The 25,172-nt window shown below is 37.7% G+C and overlaps 1 protein-coding gene and 2 long non-coding RNA genes across 3 annotated transcripts; 2 read left to right on the plus strand and 1 right to left on the minus strand.

Annotated features, from left to right (window-relative positions):
- Nucleotides 1-98: 98 nt before the first annotated feature.
- LOC137169767 (uncharacterized) lies at nt 99-1,232 on the minus strand. The gene is made up of 3 exons (XR_010924536.1): nt 1,131-1,232; nt 326-442; nt 99-159 (listed from the first exon to the last, which is right to left on the minus strand). It is a non-coding gene; the product is annotated as an uncharacterized lncRNA (long non-coding RNA).
- Nucleotides 1,233-7,365: 6,133 nt separating this feature from the next.
- On the plus strand, nt 7,366-8,582 carry LOC137169526 (uncharacterized). Its single transcript, XR_010924478.1, has 3 exons — nt 7,366-7,494; nt 7,650-7,824; nt 8,054-8,582. It is a non-coding gene; the product is annotated as an uncharacterized lncRNA (long non-coding RNA).
- Nucleotides 8,583-20,105: 11,523 nt separating this feature from the next.
- On the plus strand, nt 20,106-24,152 carry LOC137169525 (mucin-5AC-like). The gene is made up of 9 exons (XM_067572756.1): nt 20,106-20,200; nt 21,077-21,108; nt 21,244-21,277; nt 21,591-21,629; nt 21,743-21,772; nt 21,939-22,110; nt 22,584-22,693; nt 22,849-23,023; nt 23,614-24,152. The coding sequence occupies exons 2-9, from the start codon at nt 21,097-21,099 to the stop codon at nt 23,711-23,713; spliced, it is 672 nt and encodes a 223-aa protein (XP_067428857.1). The 5' UTR covers nt 20,106-20,200; nt 21,077-21,096; the 3' UTR covers nt 23,714-24,152.
- Nucleotides 24,153-25,172: the final 1,020 nt, after the last annotated feature.

A 25,172-nucleotide genomic window follows, 5' to 3' on the forward strand; every position in this document is an offset into this window, starting at 1 on the left:
CCTATGTATAAGCCATGCCATATACTTTTAGCCAGTACTACTTGTATTTATTTTATATGTAAATATATCACTGACAGTGCTAAATACACATCAGTCATACCTGAGGTGTACATGGGGATAGTTCTCCTAAAGGCTGCTGGGATGCAGGAGATATCCTTCCTGTGAGAAGAAAGAGAGAAGGATACTTAAAAAGCCTTCAATACAGTCATTTGTGTGCATCTCAAAAGGAAATACACTATTTATCCTTGATAAGTATGTGTGACATGTCCTCAACTAGAAAGTTATCGCTGAATACAATGAGTTATCACATTAAAATGACACTCACTGTTATGAGGATGTAGAGGCCCCACACACTAGACACCAAGTGAAACACACACAGTTGACCAGACTCATTAAATTTGGTGTTCTTGCTCTTGGAGAGATGAAGACGCCGGTTCACTTTCTGCAGCATGAACAACACAACAGATAATAGAGATGAATGCAGTTGACTCAGTCATGGTGGCATGTTGACTCTTGTTATTGTCACACACAAGGAAGTGCCACACTAACATAAATAGCTAGGACAAGAAAAGACAGCCAATACTATATCTGGCTGTTGAAAACCTTCATGTGAGGAAGTATTCCTTTCATTACGCTTTGGAAAGCTGGGCGATGGTGCTAAAATAAAACCTCATTCTTCCTCACTGGCCATATTTCTAAACAATGACATGAAGGCTCATACTTTCAAAGGAATCAAATGTTGGGTATTATGATAAGGATGAGGTCTAAAGTAAGGTGAGGCAATGAGATGATATGAGGTAACTCCAGAATAGTCTTCTAAATATTTCCAATATGTTTCCTGAAAAAAAGTATGTAATTTGGTACCACCTATAAAAAGTGTTCAATTGGTGCTCACAATTATTTATTTCAGATTAAAATCAGAGAGTCTCTTAGTCAGTGCACAGCAGGTCAGGTCAGAAATGAGTGTAGCATACAATTCAAGAAATACAGAGAATAAAGTTTCCCATAATGAATTACTGATGAATGTGGATTCAAATGGGGCAGTTCTTACATTTTTAAATTAGTACAAAATTACATGCTTCTTTCTAGGAAATTTCCTAGGAATTGTGTCACAGTGAATGGGTGCTTACATCCAGAAGATACCCCTGCACTACTGCATGGAGGATGATGGCGATGAAGAAATAGAAGAGGATGGTAGCACAGTCTTTTCATCCGTAATGGTACAATGTCACCTGTCCCTCTAAACACACAAAGGAGGAGTGAAACACACACAGCATGTTTGCAATCAGAGGTGTGTCACACATCCTGGAGCAACAATTTAATTATAGTGATATAATTATCTTGAATTAAAAAAATTATATACACTGCAGGGCTTCCAACTGTCACACGTTGACCATGACACTCCAGCAAATGACACTTTTCACATGCTCTCACGCCACACGTCTATTTTCTAACACAGTGAAAACCAAATTCATAACTGATAACGTCATGGCACGAAAAGAGGACACTGACAGCGCACAGACAGATAAGACAGAGCAGCACAGCGCAACAGCAGCACCATGCAGCAGCAAGTTATTCAGACCATCAGGGGTCAAAAAATAAAAAATATACACAAATCTGTTATATTGTAGTGTATTCCTATGCATGCTGCTCAGAGTAATCTCAGTCAGTGTCTCTCTTCTCCCCTTGCTTCATACAGTACACACACAGGCAGGATTGAGAGTGAGTTACTATGGTTACAGTGACACTGTCTCTCTGTTGCTCTGAAACTTTCTTGCAATTCCCAGTGATGGGTTTTTAGGTAACCTACTACCATTTTAGTCTACATAATGCTTTTATAAATATAATCTCAAATATAAAATTCTTCATTCTTCTAATAATCATTACCTGTCCTAATCCACCCAATTATATGTTTGTTTACAATAACTTCCAGGTAGAAAGCCCCTGCCTCATATACATACAATTTAATGGCATAGAGCAAAAATAAATGTCAGTTTAAGCAAGAGAAGAAATAAATGAAGTTTATGTAAATAAGTATAAGTAAGTATAAGCTGTAAGTAGTAAAAGTAATTCAAAGTAAGCATAAGTAAGTATAAATGAGTAAAGCCTACTATGACAACAGCAGCCACCAGTCAGTCCGACTGGCAGTGAGATGTCGTTGTTAGATAGATTTTGTTTATCAAAGATGCGAGCAAAGCAGCACAGTACATAAAATAAGCACAGCAGAAACATCAGATAGGTTAGACCACTGTGTTTAACTATATATCTTTAAACACTACAGTTACAACTGAAAACAACAACAGAAATAAACGAGTTTGCTGATTTCACATATCTCCGCTATTCAGATTAACTGCTAGTCGTCTACCCAGAAGTAACTGTTGTTAACACGACGTCATGGTGATTCGGTCTGTACTGTTCTTGATGCATTCTTGGTCTTCCTAGAACCCACAATCTAACTAATCTAGACTAGTGCAGGTGGCTGTTTCTTGACTTAATCCAAGAGTTTAGGTGCTGTAGAAATGCAGGAAATTTGTTTTAAACTACTTTTCTTGGGGAGGAGCCCTAGACCCCCTCACCAATTCTGTATCTTTCCGAGTTTGCTCCCCCATTTTAAATCATATCTAGGTGCCCATGCTTGCATGTGTTGTCTTTCTTCATGATCAGTTTATCATGAATAATGCTCATTTTATTATGAACAAAAATAAGCACGACTGAAATCTGACCTACCCTTGGACGCACTACCCTTCACACCAGCCTTCTATCTTCACCCAAGAAGATGTATTGTGATCTGTGGTGTTGACAATGTTTGGTAAGTGGACCTAGTGCCTATCCTTTTGGCAAAGATCAGGGTACCATAGAGTACCTAAAAACTCTATATAAATATATGTAGGGTTGTCTATTGACTATTCTGGCTGTTAATGACCCAAGGTACAGCCCAAATGTAAAAACTGTCATTTGCTTTGTTTTACAGGTACACAATGTTACCCAGAATATGCAAGCAAGCAGGAAGGCAGAAGAAATACACTAACCACTGCCTCTGCAGCACCACGGTTCAGAAACTATCTGATATGGGTCTTGACACAAGAGAGATAATAGCTGTAGGTGGCCACAAGTGTGAAACCTCTACTTTGTGACCGGAGAAAGTGGAGCAACATCCTTGCCACGCTAAGCGACACACCTCCACTTAACAAAAAATGCAAGTCTACCAGTAGTTTAAGTTATCCTACAGATGCTGGACAGTTTTTCAGTGGTTGCACAATAAATGGCAACATACAAATTAATATAAATAAATAGCCAAATGATGGAATCAGTTTGTGATAAAAAAAAAAAAGATAAAATAAGAGATATAAAAAAGATAAATAAAATGAGCTAGTATGTTGCATAGCAACCACCTTGAACTGTGTGCAGGCAACTGGGGGGGCTATTTCTGTAAGAACAATCCTTTATGAATGCTTTATGAACATTTTAATAAAAATGGTTTGAAATTGGAGTGTGTATATAACTTTCATATTTTATAAAAGCAATAGCTCATTCCAGGCAGTCACATATTGTGATTATATCATAGCAAAGGGGTGCCTGGAGTGAGCTATTGCTTAAATATAAAATGTTTACAGCAGCAACATTGGGGCAGTGGGCACCTTCATCGCTGCACTGCATACCTGGTGATAGTGTGGCGACATTGTACTGAGGCTGAATGAATGTATGGCCATCTTAGTGGTTACCGGAAAAATGAGATGAGATGGTAATAAGAAACATATTTCAGTTAACCTGTCTGAATGCAACCTGAAGAGGCTGGTCATCTGAGTATAAAAAAAGTATGTATGTGTGTATGTGTATGTGTTTGTGAGTGCACAGAGGGGATGGCAAGAGAGTAAGAATCTAAGCATTTTAAGGAAATATAACATTTATAATATTGTCAGTTCTCCCTTCAGGCATTGTAATTTGTGACTAGGAGCTGATTACTAAAGGTGCACTGCTGAAAAGTCTGTCTGGCATGACAAGGCTTGTATTGACCTGAGACTTCTAACAGAGGTTTCCAAGTAATTTTCATCAAGCATCCCCACAAAGACATACATTTAACAATTTTGTGCTTGTTACTTCTAAAAATAAAGTAACATCTACCTGCCACCCCATGTCACATGCTGCATATGTCTACAAATTGGAATTAATTCAATTTTTAATCAATCCCTGACTAAAGCATATCAGCTCCTTTACTGTAAAAAGAGCTGAGAGGTTCAATAGAACACAAATATGTATTTGGTGGTTGACCAGATCATATACCCAAACTGGCAAAAACAAGTTGTTTAGGCCCACATTCCTGCAAAAACCTTTGTCAAAGTCTTTGATCAGATTTAATCCTTAACAGCCTCTTTGTACGTTAACTGTCAATACATTTTTCATTTAAAAATATGTTGTTAAAATCTCTTTGTTAGAAACCACAACACTGCTGTCAGTACAGTTACTAGATAGATAGATAGATAGATAAATTTGATTTGATTTATTGATTGGGACAGTGTGCAGTTTTAAACATTAAAGATGCACTGCACCGGAGTTAGCTTGAAGCTAATTTGCATCCGTAGTCCCCCACAATCAAAACATACAACAGTACAACAAACAGTACAAAGCAAACAAAGCTGTGTTTTTGAATAGGGAATTGATGTCTTTGGGTGTGTTAAACAACACACAATTCCAGTGAGTGTAACTATTTACATGGTGTCAGTTATTGGATATCTTCCAGATTGTGATAAAGCAGTATATTTAGGTGGAGAGAGACAGGAGAGAGGTTCATTAAGCCAGCCAGAAGTTCAGAGTAACATTCAAATCTACTGAGAGGTCCTGTGGGTGAGGTGAGTCTTTTTTGTTTTTGTAGAGAAATTTCATGTAATCTCTGATTCAGCCAGACTGCTTGTTGCTTTACTTATATTTACCATAAGACTCTTAAAAACAAGTGAGGTCTAACAATATTGTCTACAATTTATGTTTTCTCCAGGTATAAAGGTTTAACTTCCTTGCCATAACTGCTTATGGCTTCAGAGACTTAGGTGAAAGATTTACAGATTGTGTACACATGGCAAAATACTTTCACTCATTAAGTCTCAAATTACCACCACTGAAGTACGCATTCTATGTATTTTATTTTCCATCTTATGTTACATGAGTACTGAGGTCTGTGGTTGGTAGGTTAGAGAAAAAAAAGACTGTAGTGTGTGTTTTAACCCCACAGCACCACTAAGGGTGTTTTTTATCTGGGGCAGCTTTGGGTTGCACCCTACACAGATAAGACCCACAGTGAGGTTAAACTTATGGGAAGTATTCTGGGGTAAACTGAAAGAGGCTTATTTCAGTTAATCAAGACTGGTGGTGAGTCTGTGTCCATCGGGAAAAGGGAGTTTCTGGTACGCTTATGGTTTCAGAGACCTAGGCGCCGACTTACATATTGTGTACACATGGTGAATATTTCTGGGTTTAATTTATTAAGTCTCAAATTACCACCACTGAAATAAGAATTCTATGTATCGTATTTCACTTTATTTTATCTTATGTTTATTAACATTATCAAAGGGGTTTATTTTCCATCTTATGTTCATTTACATATTTTTATGTTCATTTTATTTCTTTTATGTCTTTGTTGATGTAAGGCACTTAAGCCACACTTAAAGTAATTTATTTTGTTGTAGGGCACTTTGAGCTGCATTTTTTGTATGATTCATCATTATTCTTGTTCTTATTCTTATTCATATGTACATCTCAATAAATGTTGTGAACATATTTTTTATCTATTAAGATTTATAATGCAAATTACTACCCCAACAGGTGTCTCACTATTTGCAGTCATGATCAAATTGGTAATGTGTAACCTTTTGTATTATAAGTCCAAATTTTTCAATGTAAATATACAGGGTTTTTTGTATATTTTCTATATACATTTACAAGTTCTATATACACAGTATGTTCTGTTCTGTGATCCTGACCTTTTCCATTTTCTAATTTCTCTAATAGTTAAGTGTTGCCATTGTTGCAGGATTGCTTATTGGTAGGTCCATCTCAATAACAACAATGATCATATGTTCAATTCTTACTACTCTTCAATATCTATCAGAAATACACACAAAATACAACATCTGTATGATTATCTTTACTAGAAAGCCACCAGCAGGCCCTTCACTGTAGTTTAGTAAAATTCACACCTTGTAACCAGCTTTTCATGTCTTCATCTGATCATGAAGCTTTTAAGACAAGCACGACAAACCTCTTATTGTTACATGAGAAAACTGAATATTCATTTAATATTAAATCAGATATTTTTAACACCTGCACCACTGTGTTTTTGATGTTTTTGTTTCTGTTTTTCTATCAGGTTCTTGTAACATAGTTGGAAAGTAAAATTTAGAGTGTTAAAAATATATCTTTTTCTTTTTTCACACAGGAGCAGGTCTTTCATGCGGTCCCCCTACTGTGAAGGAAGGTTAGAGATTCCTTTAGGTGGTTATCTTGACATTTAAAGTACAGACTAAACCATTCTGTGGATCACTGTGTATGGAAAGGTCTAATACTCTTTTTAAAAAAAAAAAAAAAAAAAAAAACTCTATCCCACCCACATTTGCAAGCTGATTACACCTTTTGTTTTTACAATTACATTGCATCTATTTTTGTTTTTTGACATTTGATGCTCATCTAGAACAGAGTACAATATGTGCAATTGTAGAAAGATTTCAAATGTCTATTGCAAATTGTCAATTTGAATACATTTGTCCAGAATGCTGGACAGACTGGTTTGATAGAGATGATCCCAGTGGAACTGGAGACTGGGAGATCCTCTACAATCTTCGTAAGGAGAACCCAGGAAAGATCTGCCCTAAACCAGTGGATATCGAGGCCCAAACTCTTTCTGGTCTCAGTGTGGCTCAGGCAGGTGATCTCAACACTCAGTAAGTACGGTACCAGGATGAATAATTTGAATGTGTTTCATGAAGTGATTCATATTTTTCGTATTGATCTACTGAATGTGTTGCATTAATGTTGTTTTTTTGTACTTTTCACATTCTATTCTACTGTATTTTATTTTGTACTTGGTACCCACTGAGCATCAGGATAACACAGCGTACACAGCACACAACACATTTTATGCAACTGAACAATTATTAAAAGGATGCAATATACACATTTATGTTAATTGAAAATTGGGTCTAATTCTCTCCTATTTAGAGACTATCCTCTCATTTGTCAGTCACAACATTGCATGTGTAATATCCAAAATGTCTTAAAACAATCAACAAAATGTTTAACTATTCATTGTGTTTTATTCCACACGTATCTGGCAGTCCATGCAATAAAATGCAAGCAGTTTATTTCAGTAAGTATAACTCTGTGTTTCCTCTTTCTGATCAGACCCATCTGTAGGATTCATCTGCAAAAACCAGGACCAACCCACAAGGATGTGTAATGATTATCGTGTTCGTTTCAGCTGTCATCCCCCTTTCTGCGGTGGAGGAGGTACTGTATGAGCACGTTCTTTATGTTGCAAATGCACATTGGATTTCTCCTTCTCTTTCATTGTTTGTGTGCGTAAGCATTCATTTAGGATGGTGCTTTGGCTCGGCAGTTTCCCACCAGTAAGCCTGTTTCTCTTTTTTTATTGCTCCCTGCAGTATGCTGGACCAAGTGGTATGACCGTGACAATCCCAGTGGAACTGGGGACTGGGAGACTTTGAGAGCTCTGAAGAACCAGTACCCAGAACAAATTTGCGACTTCCCTCTGCACATAGAAGCTGTTACCACCGATACACTGACCCCAGCCATCTCTACAGGGGAGATCTTCCATCTGTAAGTTGCCTTATAGGGAAAGAATGTAAAAGTTTACATGAAGTAATTTTAAAAAAACAGTAACAGTATTTTTACAAAATAGATCATGTTGTTGTCATATTCAAACAATAATTTATGGTTTTAGCAATGTACCTCGTTACCTTCTTGTTTGAATATTTTTAAACAAATAAAAAAACATTTTGCGCTGAATAGCATACTGACTTACTTATCTCTTGGAATCATTTTTCAGTTACAACCCAACTCAGGGATTTGTTTGCCGCAAAGAGGACCAGAAATCTGGCACTTGCCACGACTACAAAGTTCGGTTTGGGTGCCCATGCAAACATTAAGCCCTGCCTGATAACGATGGGGAGAGAAGAAATTCAGATTCTTATTACTTTAATTTTCATCAGATGTTTTTTTTCTTTTCTGATGTTGTTTTTAACTGTGCCTGATGAAAGAAATATCAGCCTTTTTCACAGCAGGTATTTTGACTTATAGCAAAAGCACAGGTGTTACAAATAACATTAATGATGGCTCCGTTGTATTCGAGCTTCCCATTATGATGTCATGATGATGTGACAGTGCGCCAGCATGCACAATACCAGGACCCTGAATCCAAAGCAGTCAAATGGAATTCAGCAATTATTCGTTTTTTTGTTTGCACCTGTGCTTTTCCTGCCTGACACTTCACAATGTCTTCCATGCTTTATCAGTCTATCTTTTCTTCTTAGTGATTATGGAATCATTATCTTATATGACTACTGTAAGGATCAAATCAGCAGCAATAAAATTACTAATAAACAGCAAATTTCTTTTCATTATGTCATTATGTTCCACCCATAACAACTCTACCCAGCTGAAGGTTTTACTAACAAGCTCATAGGCTTACATGAAGTTATGGTTTTCTATGAGATATAGACAGCAGTGTAGTGCAACAGCAATATGGGAATGTGGGAAAGCATAAGTCAGTGTCTGAGTTCTGTATCAAAGTTTACATGCAAGCACGATTGTAAAAGGTACATTTGGTTTTGATTTGCCTTTTCTTCTTTAACCTATAGCTTCCTTTCTATTACTGTAATAGCACTTTGTCTTTCTAATATTTGCAGGTTTATTGTCCTTGCAAGCTCAATCTCTGCCCTAAATCACACCTCTGCCATGTTTCCGTCAACATCAAATGCTCCCAATGTGAGCCTGCACCCACACAAGCTCCTGCAAATCCTTACAGTCTACTGTATGTACACACATATGTACAGAGACACATAAATACACACACACACACCCACTAAGGGGACCAGGGAGATACAAGGTGATTCCTGCTACCTCGACACTGTCAACATTTCCACAGAAGATGAACACTTGTGATAAGCTGAAAATAAACTCTGCAGTGCGCAATACAGAATATAAAATTTGCAGTTTACAATTTATAATTTTAATTTAGCAGACGCTTTTATCCAAAGCGATGTACATTTGAAAATAGGGGAGAGAACTTTTTTTTCTGCTGTGGGGAAAAGCTTGCGATCTTTTAGTGTTTTGCTAATGCTTGTATGCTTGGAAGTCCGTCTCCCGTCCTCTCAGTGTGGCAAATCTGTGTGACCTCTTATTATTAAGGGTACTCATCAGTGTATTTCCTGTGGTACAATTCCCCAGGTGGCGTAGTTGTGAAACTTTCCCTCTCTTATCCATCTTTGGCCACACTTGCATTGCATCCATGTTTCTTCCCTTTGGGGCGGCTGTGGCTCAGGAAGTAGAGCGGGTTGTCCACTCTGTGCTTCGATCCCTGGCACCTCCTTTTCCACATGTCGAAGTGTCCTTGGGCGAGATACTGAACCCTGAATAGCTCCCGATGGCTGCACCAGCAGGGTGTGTGAGTGTGTGAATGAGCATTAGATTAGGTCCTGATGAGCAGGATGGCACCTTGCATGAAAGCCTCTGCCATCAGCATATGAATATGTGTGTGAACTGATTATATCTTAATAGGAGGTGACTGGAACATGACACCAGATGAGTGGAAAGATAGATGGTCTCCCAGATTAGGAAAATTGCAGTGTAATGACATTGTTGAAGGCACTGGTGGACTCAGGGAGTATGATAAAATGCCCTCTAAGGCTCCCCCACAGTGTGATAAAATGCCTCCACAGTATAAAGATTTGTCCTATTTATTTATTGGGACCATGTACAGTGTTTGACATAAATGTTACCATTTGATGTGCTATAGCAGAGTTAGCTTATAGCTAATTTGCTTTCGTCCCTTTGGCAGGTCACAATTAAAATATATAACTGAAAAATAACAAACAGTACAAAGCAAAAAACACACAGGACACATAATACAAAGCTACACAAAATAGCACATCACATGCACCCACAATATCAACTAGAAATTAATAATGTATGCTCATCAAATTAAAAGCAAGATTATTTGTGTTCATGAGAAGACCATGAGATAGGATGTAGAGTCAGTGGTTGCAGAGCTGAGTGGGTTTTAGCAGACTTTTTACTTTGGTTTTAAACATACTGATGGAACTGCAGCTCTTCATATCATCAGGTAGGGAATTCCACTGAGTTGTGTCTGTGTATCTGTGTTACAGATATGGTACAATCTCATTGAGAGGATATTCTGGAAGATCTAATAGAATTTACTGAGTGAGTGTACACAAAGTCACAAAGTGGAAGAGGAGCAAAACCATTGAAAATGTTATAAACAAGGCACAAATTTGAGAATAATCTAAAATTCTCAAAGCTCTGTAAATTTTATTTCTCCAGTACCCTACAGTGACGGAAATGCATTGGCTTTCTGTCCAGAGTTTTTAGAGTTTGTTTGTATAAGGACTCAAGAGGTCTAATGACAGTTTCTCCAGCCTGCCCCCAACATGTGATGCAAGAAGACATATGGGAAAGAATCACAGCATGCATAAATATCTTGGCTGCCTCCAAAGAGAGACAGTTTGCTAAGTTTGCTAAGTTGTACTTTATGGTTTTAACTGTTTTTTCATTTTATGATAATGTGCCCTCTGAGGTGCCCCGGCAATATGATAAAGTGCCCTCTAAGGTGCGTCCATCAGCAAGTCCTTCTCTATGGATATAAACATAACTTCACACCACATAAGAAACCAGTGTGGAACAACATACACATATTGCTTAGTAGCAAATCTGTGTACATAGAGGAATGGATATCCAAAGGGATTTTGACTGTTGCTCATTTTATGGATGATAATGGAAATTTGTTACAATACGAGGGGTTTTGTGTGAAATAATGATGTATAAATGAAATAAATAAATGAAAAATAAATGAAAAAGAAACTCTTGATGAATATCGGAATAAGCTGTATGTAGAGGCTTGAAGTGGAGGGTGCCTTTATTAGAATGGATTAAAGATGGGGAAAAAATTTTGCATATTTTTTAGATTAGAAAAATTTCACTCAAATTAATTCTATCCAACAACTTAGAACTGGCAATGATGTATGTGATAACCCCAAACAAATTTCTACATATTGTTCTACTTTCTACAGCAAATTGTATACATACATCTCAATTCTGTGAAAAGAGTGTAACCTCTTTCTTGGCATCAAGTTAATCCTGTTTGTAGTATAGGCAGTATATAAGAGTTATGTGATGCTCTGTTGACTCGACAATCCATTAATATCCTTAAAGGTGCAGAGATTAGAATTTAGTGGCATCTAGCAGAATGGACTTGGCAGAAATGGAATATAATATTCATAAGTATGTTTTAATTAGTGTATAATCCTATGAAAATAAGAATCGTTGTGTTTTTGTTACCAAAGAATGAGCCCTTTATATCTACAAATGCCCACTCAACTGACACCACATGTCAAAAAGCAGACATATGGGTTAGAGCATGGAAGTGTAAAGAGAACTGGATATAGCGTCAGAGGCAGGGCTCCATTCATTCCTATGAAAGTTGCTCAGTGGCGCATGAAGCCAAAAAAGCCATTTCCCGCTGTAAACAACTTACCTGGATGAAAACATACTGTGCATGCTCTATGGGCCCCATGCGCCCATAGGTTGGGGTTAGGGGTGTGTGTCGTGTATTGCGCTTTGGTAAATGATAACTTGATCGGGTGAAAACCTTCCATCATGCCCCTAATAGGATTTTAGAGATTATGTATCTCCTGGTGCATGTTGCCTGTTTAAGGGTTAAGGCCAGCATACAATAAGCTCATATCATACCATATCATCAGTAACATTTCTCTGCTCCAATGGACCAGACAAGAAAACAAAGCTGGGTTAATGGCAGAGTGCTGAAAACAGCTGCGACACCAGACAACACTACAACCAATACAGTACTTATGTATGAGGATATGCATCAACACATTCAACGTTGACATACAGTAACATGTGTGCCGCATACTGTGTTCACTTTACATTTCAATCATTCTGTATACAATGGTGCTCCTTGGGGTGTGCTAGCAGGCCGTGTAGATGTATAAAAAATATTGATATGACGAGAGTAAATGTCTGTTGGACTCATGAGATTTCCTTGGATTTAATTTTCCAGCATTCAAGCCAAAGTCTGTAGTGGCTGAGTCCATGTAACATCTCAGGACATACTCAACCAGAAGCTTGGTGGCCAGTGGCCACCAGCTTCCTCGTTGTGCTGATGAGAAACCTTAGCCTGGGCTAAGGCCGCTGTTCAGGCCAGTCAGTATGTTATCTTATGGGGATTTGAGTTTTTTGGTCCAGGGAGAGGCTCCATTCTCAGCTTTAAGAACTCTGTTTTCACAGTGCCCAACTAGTGGGGAGAAACAGAGGTCAGGTCAGAATCTCTACGAACACAGGACATATCAGTCATTCAATGTGATCAGGACAAATCAAGAAAGCAGCGAGGAATGAGAGAGGAATGGGACAAGAAAAATTATGATAATGAATCTGGGTTGAAAAAAACCTGACACAGTTGTTGCTGCAATTTTCTGTAACTATTTAGTTTTTTTATTTAGTCGGTGTATTATGACACATGTTTGAGTGGAAATGGTTGTTTTGCAGCAGCCCTCCTGCAAAGAGCCTGTTTGTGTCTGAACTCCCTCTGCACCTCAGCTGGAAGCGGATAAACTTCCAGAGTAGCCAAGACTGAGTCAAACATACCAGCAGTAAAACAGTCATCCTCAAGGGGCCCAAAGCAGAAGGATTAGTGAAATTGTTTTGGAGAATGGACCTGATGTTGTGCCAAATGAATTGATTTAATCTCTGGCTGTGGTGTGTGTATTTGCAGAAGGCCTGTAGAATATTTCTTAAATTTTTAGGGTTTGACAGTAACAGTTGCCCCAAACAACTGGGGTCAGATCTGGACCCCTACGTAACAGTTAAGAGCAACTTGCAGGTTGAATATTTTATTGGATTTATGGTTCGTGTATCATAAAAATTATCCTGTGAAAGGATAAGGTATGATTTTATTAGTTTAACAAGACATAAAGGCAGAAATGAAGACAGAAAAGTTAGCATTTTGAGCAGCACCTTTAAAACAAGCTTGTTTTTCAATGTGTCATATTAGGTCACATAAGGGAGTAACTCTTCCTGTCCCAGCTGCAGTACACTGTGTGCTACTAAGTATTAATGAGTCTGAGTGGTTATCATTTAGTGAATTAGTATTTATATATTTCACTAGTTTTTTGCATTTTATCATTTTTCATCGTTGTGAGTAGCTAATTGTGTTTGTGCAGGCTGGACTAATTCCAGCCTGTCAGGACCTGAAGTCCACTTTCCTCGCAGGAAAAGCAGCAGCTAGATTTCTTGCAGGTGAAGAACAGTATTGCCAACTTAATTACTTTGTTGCTAGATTTAGTGACTTTTCAGACCCCTTTAGCGACTTTTTTTTTTTTCAAAAAAAGCGGCTAGCAACAAATCTAACAACTTTTTGAACGGACCTTAACTCCTCTCCTTGAAGGGAGTTGCCAGCATTACTCAGTGAATGAGAGCTAATGTGGCTCTCTGGATTAACTGTTCTGTGGGTGGGAAAGAGCAGCAGCAAGTTCAGTGGACCAATCTTCAGCCAGACAGAGCTGTGAGCTCTGAATGTGAAAATCATTGATCCTCATTGTTTTTATTCTAAATTATTTAACTTTACTATGTAAGTTTGATTTTGTTTTGACAGAATAGACAGAGTTAAAAAATAATGAATTTATTCCAGTGCATGATCATCTCTCTATTCATGATACTTAAGTTAGAGTTGATACAACAGCCTGCATAAATATTATTAGAGGTAGATTTAGATGTACAGTGAGCAGTTGCTTGAAAAGAAAAATAGCTAATGAAATAGCTAGTTACAGAATGTTTAGTTTAATTTAACTTATTTTTCTTTACATTCTTTAAAAACTTTGCATGTATGTAATTATGTCATGATGTCATAGCTTAAATTAGCATGTGATGTCATCTAGTGACATCTAGTGACCTTTCCTGCAGACTTTAGCTACTTTTCACCGAAGATAGTTGGTGACACCATTGAGGAGATGGACTTCACTGCTGCCTCTGTAACGGAAGAACATTGTTGTGTGTGGGCTCATTTTAAATAGGAGGGTTATGTTATTGGCAATATGATGAAGTTCAGGATGAGATGTTGAAGCCAGGACCGTGTGAGGCTCTCTGCCTCATCAGCTCCGCCTGCAGCAACAATGTTGCTCTGGCCCTGGAGATCAGAGATACAGCTCCATGAAGACATGAACTGTTCTGGTAAGTCCTTGTTTCTAATGTTTTTAACTTCCAAATCAATCAGCATGCTTGCTTGAATTGAGAAGTAACATCTGTGTTCATTGTTGTTAGGCAGTGTAACTAACCTGTAAAACCACCAGTTGATGAGCGATAATGCTAACATTAGTTAGCTAACACTGTTAGCATCCTATTTTGTAAACGTGGTTGAAATGTCATTCAAACATCAATACATTCAGCCCAATTAGGCCATTATTACTCTTCTCATTCCTACCCATCATACTTTCTGAAATATTCACTGTTTTTCAGCAATTTGCTCCATTCAAATGTATGGGCGGAATGTTCAAAATGTACCTATTTTCACACTTTCATGCATTTTCAACTCTTAACTACTCATTCATACTTTAAGCTACAAACTGAAAACTTTTCACAATATTCAACTTTGTTTGAACCTTAGTTATAATGGACGTCAATTAGCAAAAACATTCACACGCACTCATTTTCAACATCCTCCAAATCATTTAGCTAATCATTCACGTAGAAACTTAATTCAAACTTTAAACAGGTCACAAGACTTGGGACTTTCTAACATTAATGTAACATTTTAATTTATTTATTGGTTATTAAATAAAAAACCTGTCTCATGATTGTCTATCTCTGTGTGTGTTTTGATGTAGAGCCAGACAAAGATTGAAACATTTTGAAATAGCTAATTAATCATTGTGCAGCTTTGGCATATCAACTCTTCATTTGACCATATATGTTTGAGATACATCCAGATACATCTTTTAAAAACTTGCATTCAGTATGTTAGTATGTATGTCTTACCTGATTCTTGTCAAAAATAGATATAGTATATTTCATACCATTTTTTTTCAGGTTAGTGGTTACCTGCTGTTACTCTATAGGCTCCTATCTTATGCCCGGTGCAAAGCGGTACCAAGACGCAAGTGTCTTTACTAGTTTAAGACCGACGCAGTTATCATTTTCCCATCCAGTGCCCATGTTGCTTAAATAGCAAATGCACTCGTGCCCATCTGAGCCTCCATGGGCATGTTGATCTTAAAATGAGGTGTGGTCAGGCATTTTTGGCTCATTGCTATCTTGAGGCAGCAGAAAGAAATTACACAATTGACCAACAAAGACCTGGTCTGAAGTCAATGGCGCAGTGTTTCACTGTTATTTTAAGGGCGTATTATGAAGACAGTAATATGCACCTACATAGGCGGGTGCACAACGTACATTCTGCTTGTTACACACACAGGATGCGCAGCAGCACACAAACGAAAGATTACATATAAAAGGATTACAATGTGAAAGATTATTATTGTGTACATCAACATATTTTAAAAAATACATGTCATAATTGTTAGTCATAATATATATCAGAATTAGCTAATCACAGTAATGACGGATGAAAGTGTCTAATTATTTGACCAAATTGTGGCAATACACGGAAGTATTTAAACAGACCTGTCAGGTTGAGGGTGTCTGTCAAGCCCCAGCAATCAGATTTCAACAACAGATCAGACACGGATCAACTTTCCTGCTTCATCAATACATGATAACATGAGGAACACATGGGGAAATAAATGAGGTGAAAACAATGATTAAACTAAAGAGGGAAATAAATCTGCACAGCTTCTAGCTGCTGCCAGCAGCGGGATCAGCACCTCAGAGAACTGATCTTGTCCTAACAACTGTGTATGATGATTTTTTTACATGATTAAGATTAATTATTTAATTTCTGAACAATATTTAACAAATATTCTTTGACATTTTTGAGTTTACAATGATAAGGTTTCCATACCCTAAGCAATCAAAACCCCAGTGATTTTACCTGTTATTCCATTACTGAACAAAACGATTTTAAAGAGAACCAAATCTGTAATTAAAATAATAAATAAACTTTTTAAAAAAAAAAAAAAAAAGAAATTTGCAACAAATTAATGAACAGGGTCTTAAACTGGTGGTCCGGGACTGGCCACGGGAGGGTCCAGGAGCAGCAGGGGCCATTGTGCTTGTAATGGGTCATACACTTTCACTTTGTGCACAAGCAGATTCGGTTCCTCTGCAGCGAAGCGCTCCTTCTTACTTCTTGGCAAATGCGTCATTATAATAGCAATCTGCCAAGGTGCAAGCGCACCTTGCTTTTAAAGGGAATATGAGATGACACTGTAATATATTGTGTTTAACAGGGCTAGTTCACACAGCGCTTCACCTTCTGCAGCTGCCGTCTGTTCTGTCTTTAAGCTACATGAGAAACTACATGAGATGGAGAAAGATGGCCACATCATTAAAGTTGACCAACCTACAGAGTGGGTGAGTTCTATGGTAGCCACAGTGCGTAATGGCAAGATAAGAATCTGCATAGATCCAAGTGATTTAAATTAGGTTATAAAGAGGGAGCACCACCCCATGCGCACCATAGAAGAGGTTGTTTCCACAATGCCTGGTGCCAAAGTATTTTCAGTCTTGGATGCTAAGTCAGGATTTCTACAGATAGCACTGGATGAAGCATCATCCTTTCTTATGACCTTCAATACTCCGATTGGAAGGTACAGATGGCTGAGACTCCCATTTGGACTGAAATGTGCACCAGAAATTTCCCAACACATCATGGACGAAATGCTCAAGGGTATTGCAGGGACTGTAAGTGTGATGGATGATATTCTCATAGCGGCCCCCACGGTGGAGGAGCATGATGCAATCCTACACAGAGTAGTCAAGAGAGCAACAAGCTACAATCTGAGGCTCAACTTTAACAAATATCACATCCGTCAAGCATCAGTGCCATATGTGGGACATTTAATAATGGCTGGTCGTCTGAAACCAGACCCAGCAAAAGTTGAAGCAGTACAGTGCATGTCGCTGCCAACAGACAAAGATGGTGTCCGCCGCTTTTTAGGCTTTGTAACTTACCTGTCGAAGTTCATACCAAACCTCAGTGAAGATGCTCCTCTGCGTCAGGTCCTCAAGAATGATGTAGAGTTTGCGTAGCAGCCAGCACAGCAACAAGCCTTTGATAAACTCAAGGGGTTGTGCACACATCCTCCAGTACTTAAGTTTTTTGATCCAGCAAAGCCTGTCGAAATATACTGTGATGCCAGCAGCAGTAGATTAGGAGCTGTCCTGCTGCAGGACAGCCAGCCTGTTGCTTTCTCATCGAGGTCACTGACTGATGCAGAAACGCCATATGCGCAAATTGAAAAGGAGATGCTCTCCATTGTGCATGCCTGTGTTAAGTTTCACAACTACATATTTGGAACACACGTCACAGTATACAATGACCACAAGCCTCTTGAAGATATCTTTAAGAAATCATTACTGTCTACCCCTATGCGCATCCAGAGAATGTGTCTTCGACTGCAATGGTATGACTTAACAGTCCGGTACAGGAGAGGAAAGGACATGGAGCTGCCTGACACGCTGTCCAGAGCACAGCTTCCAGAGAGCATGTCAGAGATGGATGACCTAGAGTGTGTCTCTATGCTCAACTTTGTTGCAGTTAGCAACCAGAAGTGCACAGAACTTCAGGAGTGCACGAAAAAAAGAGCTAAGCTGTCTCTAGCAGACAATTCAGCACAGTTGGCCAGAACACAGATGGGAAGTGCCCATTCCTGTTCAGCCGTATTGGGACTCGAAAAGCCAGCTCGTGTTATCTGAGGGATTTGTCTACAAAGGACTACATATAGTAGTGCCCCCCACCATGCGAGAGCACATGCTAAGGCTTATACACCAATCTCACTTAGGAATGGTGAAGAGCAAAAAGCGAGCCCGTGAAGTGCTGGCCAGGCATGAGTGCTGAAATCGAAGAAGTGGTCAGAAACTGCAGCAAGTGTGCTGATTTCCAGAACAAACTGCCCAGACAACCACTCAGACCAACAGAAACGCCAGAGCTACCATTTGAGAAAGTAGCATCAGATCTGTTTGAGTTTGAAGGCAAACAGTACATCCTACTAGTAGATTACCACTCAAAATTTGTGGAAGTAGATGAACTGAAAGACATGCACAGACTCTGAAAGCTCAGTTCAGCAGGCATGGCATCCCTGTCATCCTACGGACAGACAATGGTCTGCAGTACTCCTCAGAGGAATTCAAAGACTTCTGTAAGAGTTATGGTATTACACACAAGACATCTTCACCACACACGCCACACTCGAACGGTGAAGCAGAGTGTGCAGTACAAACTGTGAAAAGGCTTTGGTGTAAAGCACTAGACAAACACCTCGCACTGCTGGACTACAGAACTACTCCACTTGAGTCAGTAGGTCTTTCACGAACCAAACCAAACCTGAAGGCGAGGAACATCAGGGTCAGAGTAGACATCCGTGTAAACAGGGGCGACACATGGTCAAGATGTGGTTTGATCAATTTGACAAAAAACATTAAATCTGGTGAGGTTAGTTATATTTTCTGATGGCTCTCATCAGTAAAGTAGAAGAGTCTGGCGATGTGGAAGCCCAGCTCCAACACATACTGAAGGAAGAGGAGCACCAGACCCACATGACTCAAACTGCACAGGAAAAAGAAGATGATAATTAGGTGACAAAAGAGAATAATCATGTGTGACATCCATATAGGTTTTCATGAAAACTTTATAGTATTTATAGATTCTTCTTAACCACATGTAAGAATTTAGGTTCAAACTTCAACTTCAGAATGTTCCATTATTGTTTTCTTTATTTATTTTCTCACTATCCATACATATTTCCTGACAAGTCTTTGAATTTGCAGGTTTTCAAAAAGGTCCTCCTGCTGGATGCTTCCTTTAATAAATAGGCTGCAGTAATGTGCAGCAGATACAGACAGATGTATGGATGACTGCATTGATATTAAAATCCCGGAATGTTTTGTTATTTGTAACTGTCTAATGAACATACAAAAAACACAAACACACCCAAAACACGTGCATAGAGCTTATCTAGTCACACTCCAGTACTCCTCCAGTCCCCACAGCCTCCTTACTGACCTTGCGTACTTTCTGGAAGTAAAGCCCCAGAAAGGCATGGAGCCAGAAGGCCAGCTGAGTGAGGTAGAAAAACTTCCCGTGAAACCTATAACTAGTCTTCTATGATAGTAAATTAATATATTTGGGTTTTGGACAGTTGGTTGGACAAAAGAGATCTGAATATGTAAACTCATAAATCTGTAATAAACACTGATTTTTGGTTAGGCGCCTATTCAAATGCTGAAACTTTAGAGTGTATAAGGGCTTAGAATACTATGCGTCAAGTATATGATGGCCATTCCAATGCTCAATTATGTCTCATAAATTTTTGGGCAATTTTTGGGTTGACACCATTTGTTACACAGATTTGGTGCAAAATTTAACCATTTTTCATCACTCGAGAATTGATAAAAATGGTCAAAAATCCTTGACCTTCAGGAACACCATAGAAAACTTTATACCGTGATTTGGTATCAAAAACTTATGACATTTGGAGATTTCTGTGATAGTTGCATTTTTTGGCTGGCGAGCACTTCTGTTCTGGAAATTGCTCAGAAACCCCCTTATTTTCTCAGATTGCAGGTTTTTTTTGAATTGGGAATAGTTTTCTTTGGACGTGTTCAACAACAGATGATTCCAGTAAGTGTAACTGTTTACATGATGTCAGTAATTGGATATCTTTCAGATTGTGATAAGACAGTGTATTTAGTTGGAGAGAGATGGGAGAGAGGTTCATTGAGACAGCCAGAGGTTCAGGATAACGTTCAGATCTACTGAGAGGTCCTGTGGGTGAGTCTATTTTGTTTTTGTAGAGAAATTTCATGTAATCTCTGATTTAGCCAGACTGTTTGCTTCAGTAATTTTTACCATTAGACAACTCTTTCATTAGTGAGGTCTAACAATCTTGTCTATAATTTATGTTTTACTTCAGGTAAAATGGCTTAATTTCAGTATTTGAACTACCTATTTCTGATCATCACTGTGTGTTGTTTGATGCCAACCTAACCGTATCCAAGACTAAAAGGTGATTCTTGGTTCAAAAGAGGTTCCTAAATGACAAGGCTGAAACAATGTTTTCTAATATGATGAGATCATTTGAGCCATACAGCTGTGACTGCTCTTTAAATGACATGGTTGGAAATTTCAACAATGCACTGTCATCTACTTTAAATACTGCTGCTCCACTAAAAGTTAAAAAGAGGTCAACTGACAGAATCTCCTCATGGTTAAACAACAATAGTGTTAATGAGATCAAGAGAATCTGTCAGGCAGCTGAAAGAAAATGGAGGAAAACTAGGCTCACAGTTCACTATAATGTATACAAAGAAGCCATGACTGTGTATGGCAAAGCAATACATCTGGCAAGAAAGGATTACTTTTCCAAGATTATTACAGAGAATGATGGGAATCATATTATTTTGCACTATTTAGCAGCTACTCAACACTGCCCCAACCCACCTGCAATTCTCTGCATCAAAATATTATTATTATTATTATTATTATTATTATTATCATTATTATTATTATTATTATTATTATTATTATTATTATTATTATTATTATTATTATTATTATTATTCAGATTGTATAAATACATCTCAATGAATATTTTGAATATATTTCTTATTTATTAAGATTCATTAATGCAAATTACTCTCCCAATAGGTGTCTCACTATTTGCAGTCATGATCAAACTGGTAATGTGTAACCTTTTGTATTATAAGCCCAAATTTTTCAATGTAAATATACAGGATTTTTTGTATATTTTCTATATACATTTACAAGTTCTCTATAAATTCTGTGATGGTGATCTTTTCCATTTTCCTGAATAGTTGAGTGTTGCCATTGTTGCAGGATCACTTTTTGGTAGGTCCATCTCAATAACAACAATGATCATGTGTTCAATTCTTACTACTCTACAATATCTATCAGAAATATACACAATATACAACATCCATATGATTATCTTTAACAGAAAGCCACCAGCAGGCCCTTCACTGTAGTTTAGTAAAATTCACACATTGTAACCAGCTTTTCATGTCTTCATCTGATCATGAAGCTTTTAAGACAAGCACGACAAACCTCTTATTGTTACATGAGAAAACTTTTCTATCAGGTTCTTGTAATGTAGTTGTAAAGTAAGTTTTAGAGTGTTAAAAATATATCTTTTTTCACACAGGACCAGATCTTTCATGTGCCATCCCTCCTGTAGAGCAAGGTTAGAGATTCCTTCAAGTAGTTATCTTGACATTTAAAGCACAGACTAAACCATTCTGTGGATCACTTTGTATAGAAAGATCTAATACCCATTGTTTTTTAAACTCCATTCAGAATGGACCTGTGATTATCCCACCCACATTCGTAAGCTGATTACACCTTTTGTTTTTACAATTACGTTATATCTGTCTGTGTATTTATTTATTTATTTATTTTTGACATTTGATGCTCATCTAGACCAAACTACAATTTGTACAATTGTAGAAAAATTTCAAATGTCTATTGCTAACAATTTCAATACTTTGTCCAGAATGCTGGACAGACTGGTTTGACAGAGATGATCCCAGTGCAACTGGAGACTGGGAGACCCTTAATGATCTTCGCAAGGACAACCCAGGAAAGATCTGCCCTAAACCAGTGGATATCGAGGCCCAAACTCTTTCTGGTCTCAGTGTGGCTCAGGCAGGTGATCTCCACACTCAGTAAGTACGGTACCAGGATGAATAATTTGAATGTGTTTCATGCAGTGATTCATATTTTTCGTATTGATCTACTGAATGTGTTGCATTAATGTTGTTTGTTTGTACTTTTCATATTCTATTCTACTGTATTTTATTCTGTACTTGGTACCCACTGAGCATCAGGATAACACAGCGTACACAGCACACAACACATTTTATGCAACTGAACAATTGTTAAAAGGATGCAATATATGCATTTATGTTAATTGAAAATTGGGTCTAATTCTCTCCTATTTAGAGAGTGTCCTCTCATTTGTCAGTCACAATATTGCATGTGTAATATCCAAAATGTCTTAAAACAATCAGCAAAAGGTTTAACTATTCATTATGTTTTATTCCACACGCATCTGGCAGTCCATGCAAATAAAATGCATGCAGATGCACAAATCTATTGTATTATTTCAGTAAGTATCACTCTGTGTTTCTTCTTTCAGATCAGACCCAACTGTAGGATTCATTTGCAAAAACCAGGACCAACCCACAAAGATGTGTAATGATTATCGTGTTCGTTTCAGCTGTCATCCCCCTTTCTGCGGTGGAGGAGGTACTGTATGAGCACGTTCTTTATGTTGCAAATGCACATTGGATTTCTCCTTCTCTTTCATTGTATATGTGCGTAAGCATTCATTTAGGATGGTGCTTTGGCTTGGCAGTTTCCCAACAGTAAGCCTGTTTCTCTTTTTTTATTACTCCCTGCAGTATGCTGGACCAAGTGGTATGACCATGACGATCCCAGTGGAACTGGGGACTGGGAGACTTTGAGTGATCTGAAGACAGCGAACACAGGACAAATTTGTGACTTCCCTCTGTACATAGAAGCTGTTACCACCGATACACTGACCCCAGCCATCTCTACAGGGGAGATCTTCCATCTGTAAGTTGCCTTATAGGGAAAGAATGTAAAAGTTTACATGAAGTAATTTAAAAAAAAAAAACATTCAAAACTTCTCAACATTGACAATTCTTTACCAGATATTTGATCATCATCAATAGAACTATTCCTTAAATAGTAAATGGAAACTTTGTTGAGGAACATTTACATTAAATTTGTTGAAATTTAATGAGGAAACTGGGTAATAGGCACATAGTATCTGAAATTTTTAAAACAGCTGAGCCGTTACTTCATTCTTGTTCTAATAGCTTTAAATGATAAAATACAGTCTGTGTGTACTGAGGAGTAAGAAATATGAATACACCAATCAATTATTGCTTCCAATATACAATTCCACTCTTTTATTTTCATAAAAATTTAACATTTAAAAAGACATCTGCTCATACAAAATGACCTCAAACAGTAACTATTTCTACAAAATAGATCATGTTGTTGTCATTTTCAAACAATAATTTATGGTTTTAGCAATGTACCTCGTTAAATAGAAGTTCTTTGAAATTTTTTGAACAAACAAAAAACATTTTGCGCTGAATAGCATACTGACTTACTTATCTCTTGGAATCATTTTTCAGTTACAACCCAACTCAGGGATTTGTTTGCTGCAAAGAGGACCAGAAATCTGGCACTTGCCACGACTACAAAGTTCGGTTTGGGTGCCCATGTGAATATTAAACCCTGATCACAATGGGGAGAGAAGACATTCAGATTCTTATTACTTTAATTTTCATCAGATGTTTCTTTTCTTTTTTGATGTTGTTTTTAACTTGTTTTTAATGGGCCTTTTTCACAGTGGTCATTTTGAATTATAGGAAAAGCACAGGTCTTACAAATAACATTAATGATAGCTCTGTTGTATTCGAGCATCCCATTATGATGATGTCACAGTGCGCCAGCATGCACAATACCAGGACCCTGAATCCAAAGCAGCTAAATGTAATTCAGCAATAATTCATTTTTTTGTTTACATCTGTGCTTTTCCTACCTGGACACTTCACAGTGTCTTCCATGCTTTATCAGTCTATCTTTTCTTTTTAGTGATTATGGAATCATTATCTTATATGATTACTGTAAGGATCAAATCAGCAGCAATAAAATTACTAAAAAAATGTTGTGTGTGTATGAATGTTCCACTCATAACAACTCCACTCAGCTGAAAGTTTTACTAACAAGCTTACAGGCTTACGTGATATTATGGTTTTCTATGAGACTTATGTGTTTTTAACAGATGATGAGAACTAATTTGGTATATTGACAGTGGGAGGTGCTGAACAGCAGTGCCATTCAATGGAAATATAGGAATGTGGGAAAGCATAAGTCAGTGAATCTGAGTTCTATATCTAGGTTTACACGCAAGCACAATTATAAAAAGTACATTTGGTTTTAATTTGTCTTCTCTTCTTCAACCTATAGCTTCCTTTCTATTAATAGCAGTCTGTGTTTCTAGTGTTTGCACACACACACATACACACACACTGAGGGGACCAAGGTGATACAAAGTGATTCCTGCTACCTTGACACTGTCAACAACATCATACTGTGGGGGCACCTTAGAGGGCATTTCATCATGTGGGGGCACCTTAGAGGGCATTTTATTATACTGTGGGGGCGGTTGTGCGATTTATGCCAGATTTATGTGAGTCAGATCTTAAAATTGAGGAATTGGATTCAGTTATCTTAAAGATGGCTTTAAACAAGGTTTTAATCCAGTAAAGACAAAAGAATATTAGATCATTGTGAGGCCTATCACATTGCTTGGTACTGATTATAAAGTACTTTCTGGGGCTATTGCTGCTAGGCTGAGGAAAGGTATTTCGACCATAATGAATGAGACACAATCAGGATTTTTGAAAGGAAGGTCAATTCATAATAACATAACACATGTATTAGATTTACTTAATTATAGCTGCAGATTCTGGAAAGTGGGTTTTATTTTTAGGTTTATATGAAGCATTTGATTCTGCTGAACATCTTTTCATACTGAAAAGTCTGCATTACTTTGGATTTGGAGAGAGATTTATAAATGTAATTGGAATACTATATAATGTAATCAATAGCTCTGTAGCTTTAGGACATGGCACTTGTTTTAAAATTTGAGATTAAGAAGGGAATGCGTCAGTCATTTAATGCAATT

Source organism: Thunnus thynnus, chromosome 18, assembly GCF_963924715.1.
Source record: "Thunnus thynnus chromosome 18, fThuThy2.1, whole genome shotgun sequence".
Classification (NCBI taxonomy): Eukaryota; Metazoa; Chordata; class Actinopteri; order Scombriformes; family Scombridae; genus Thunnus; species Thunnus thynnus.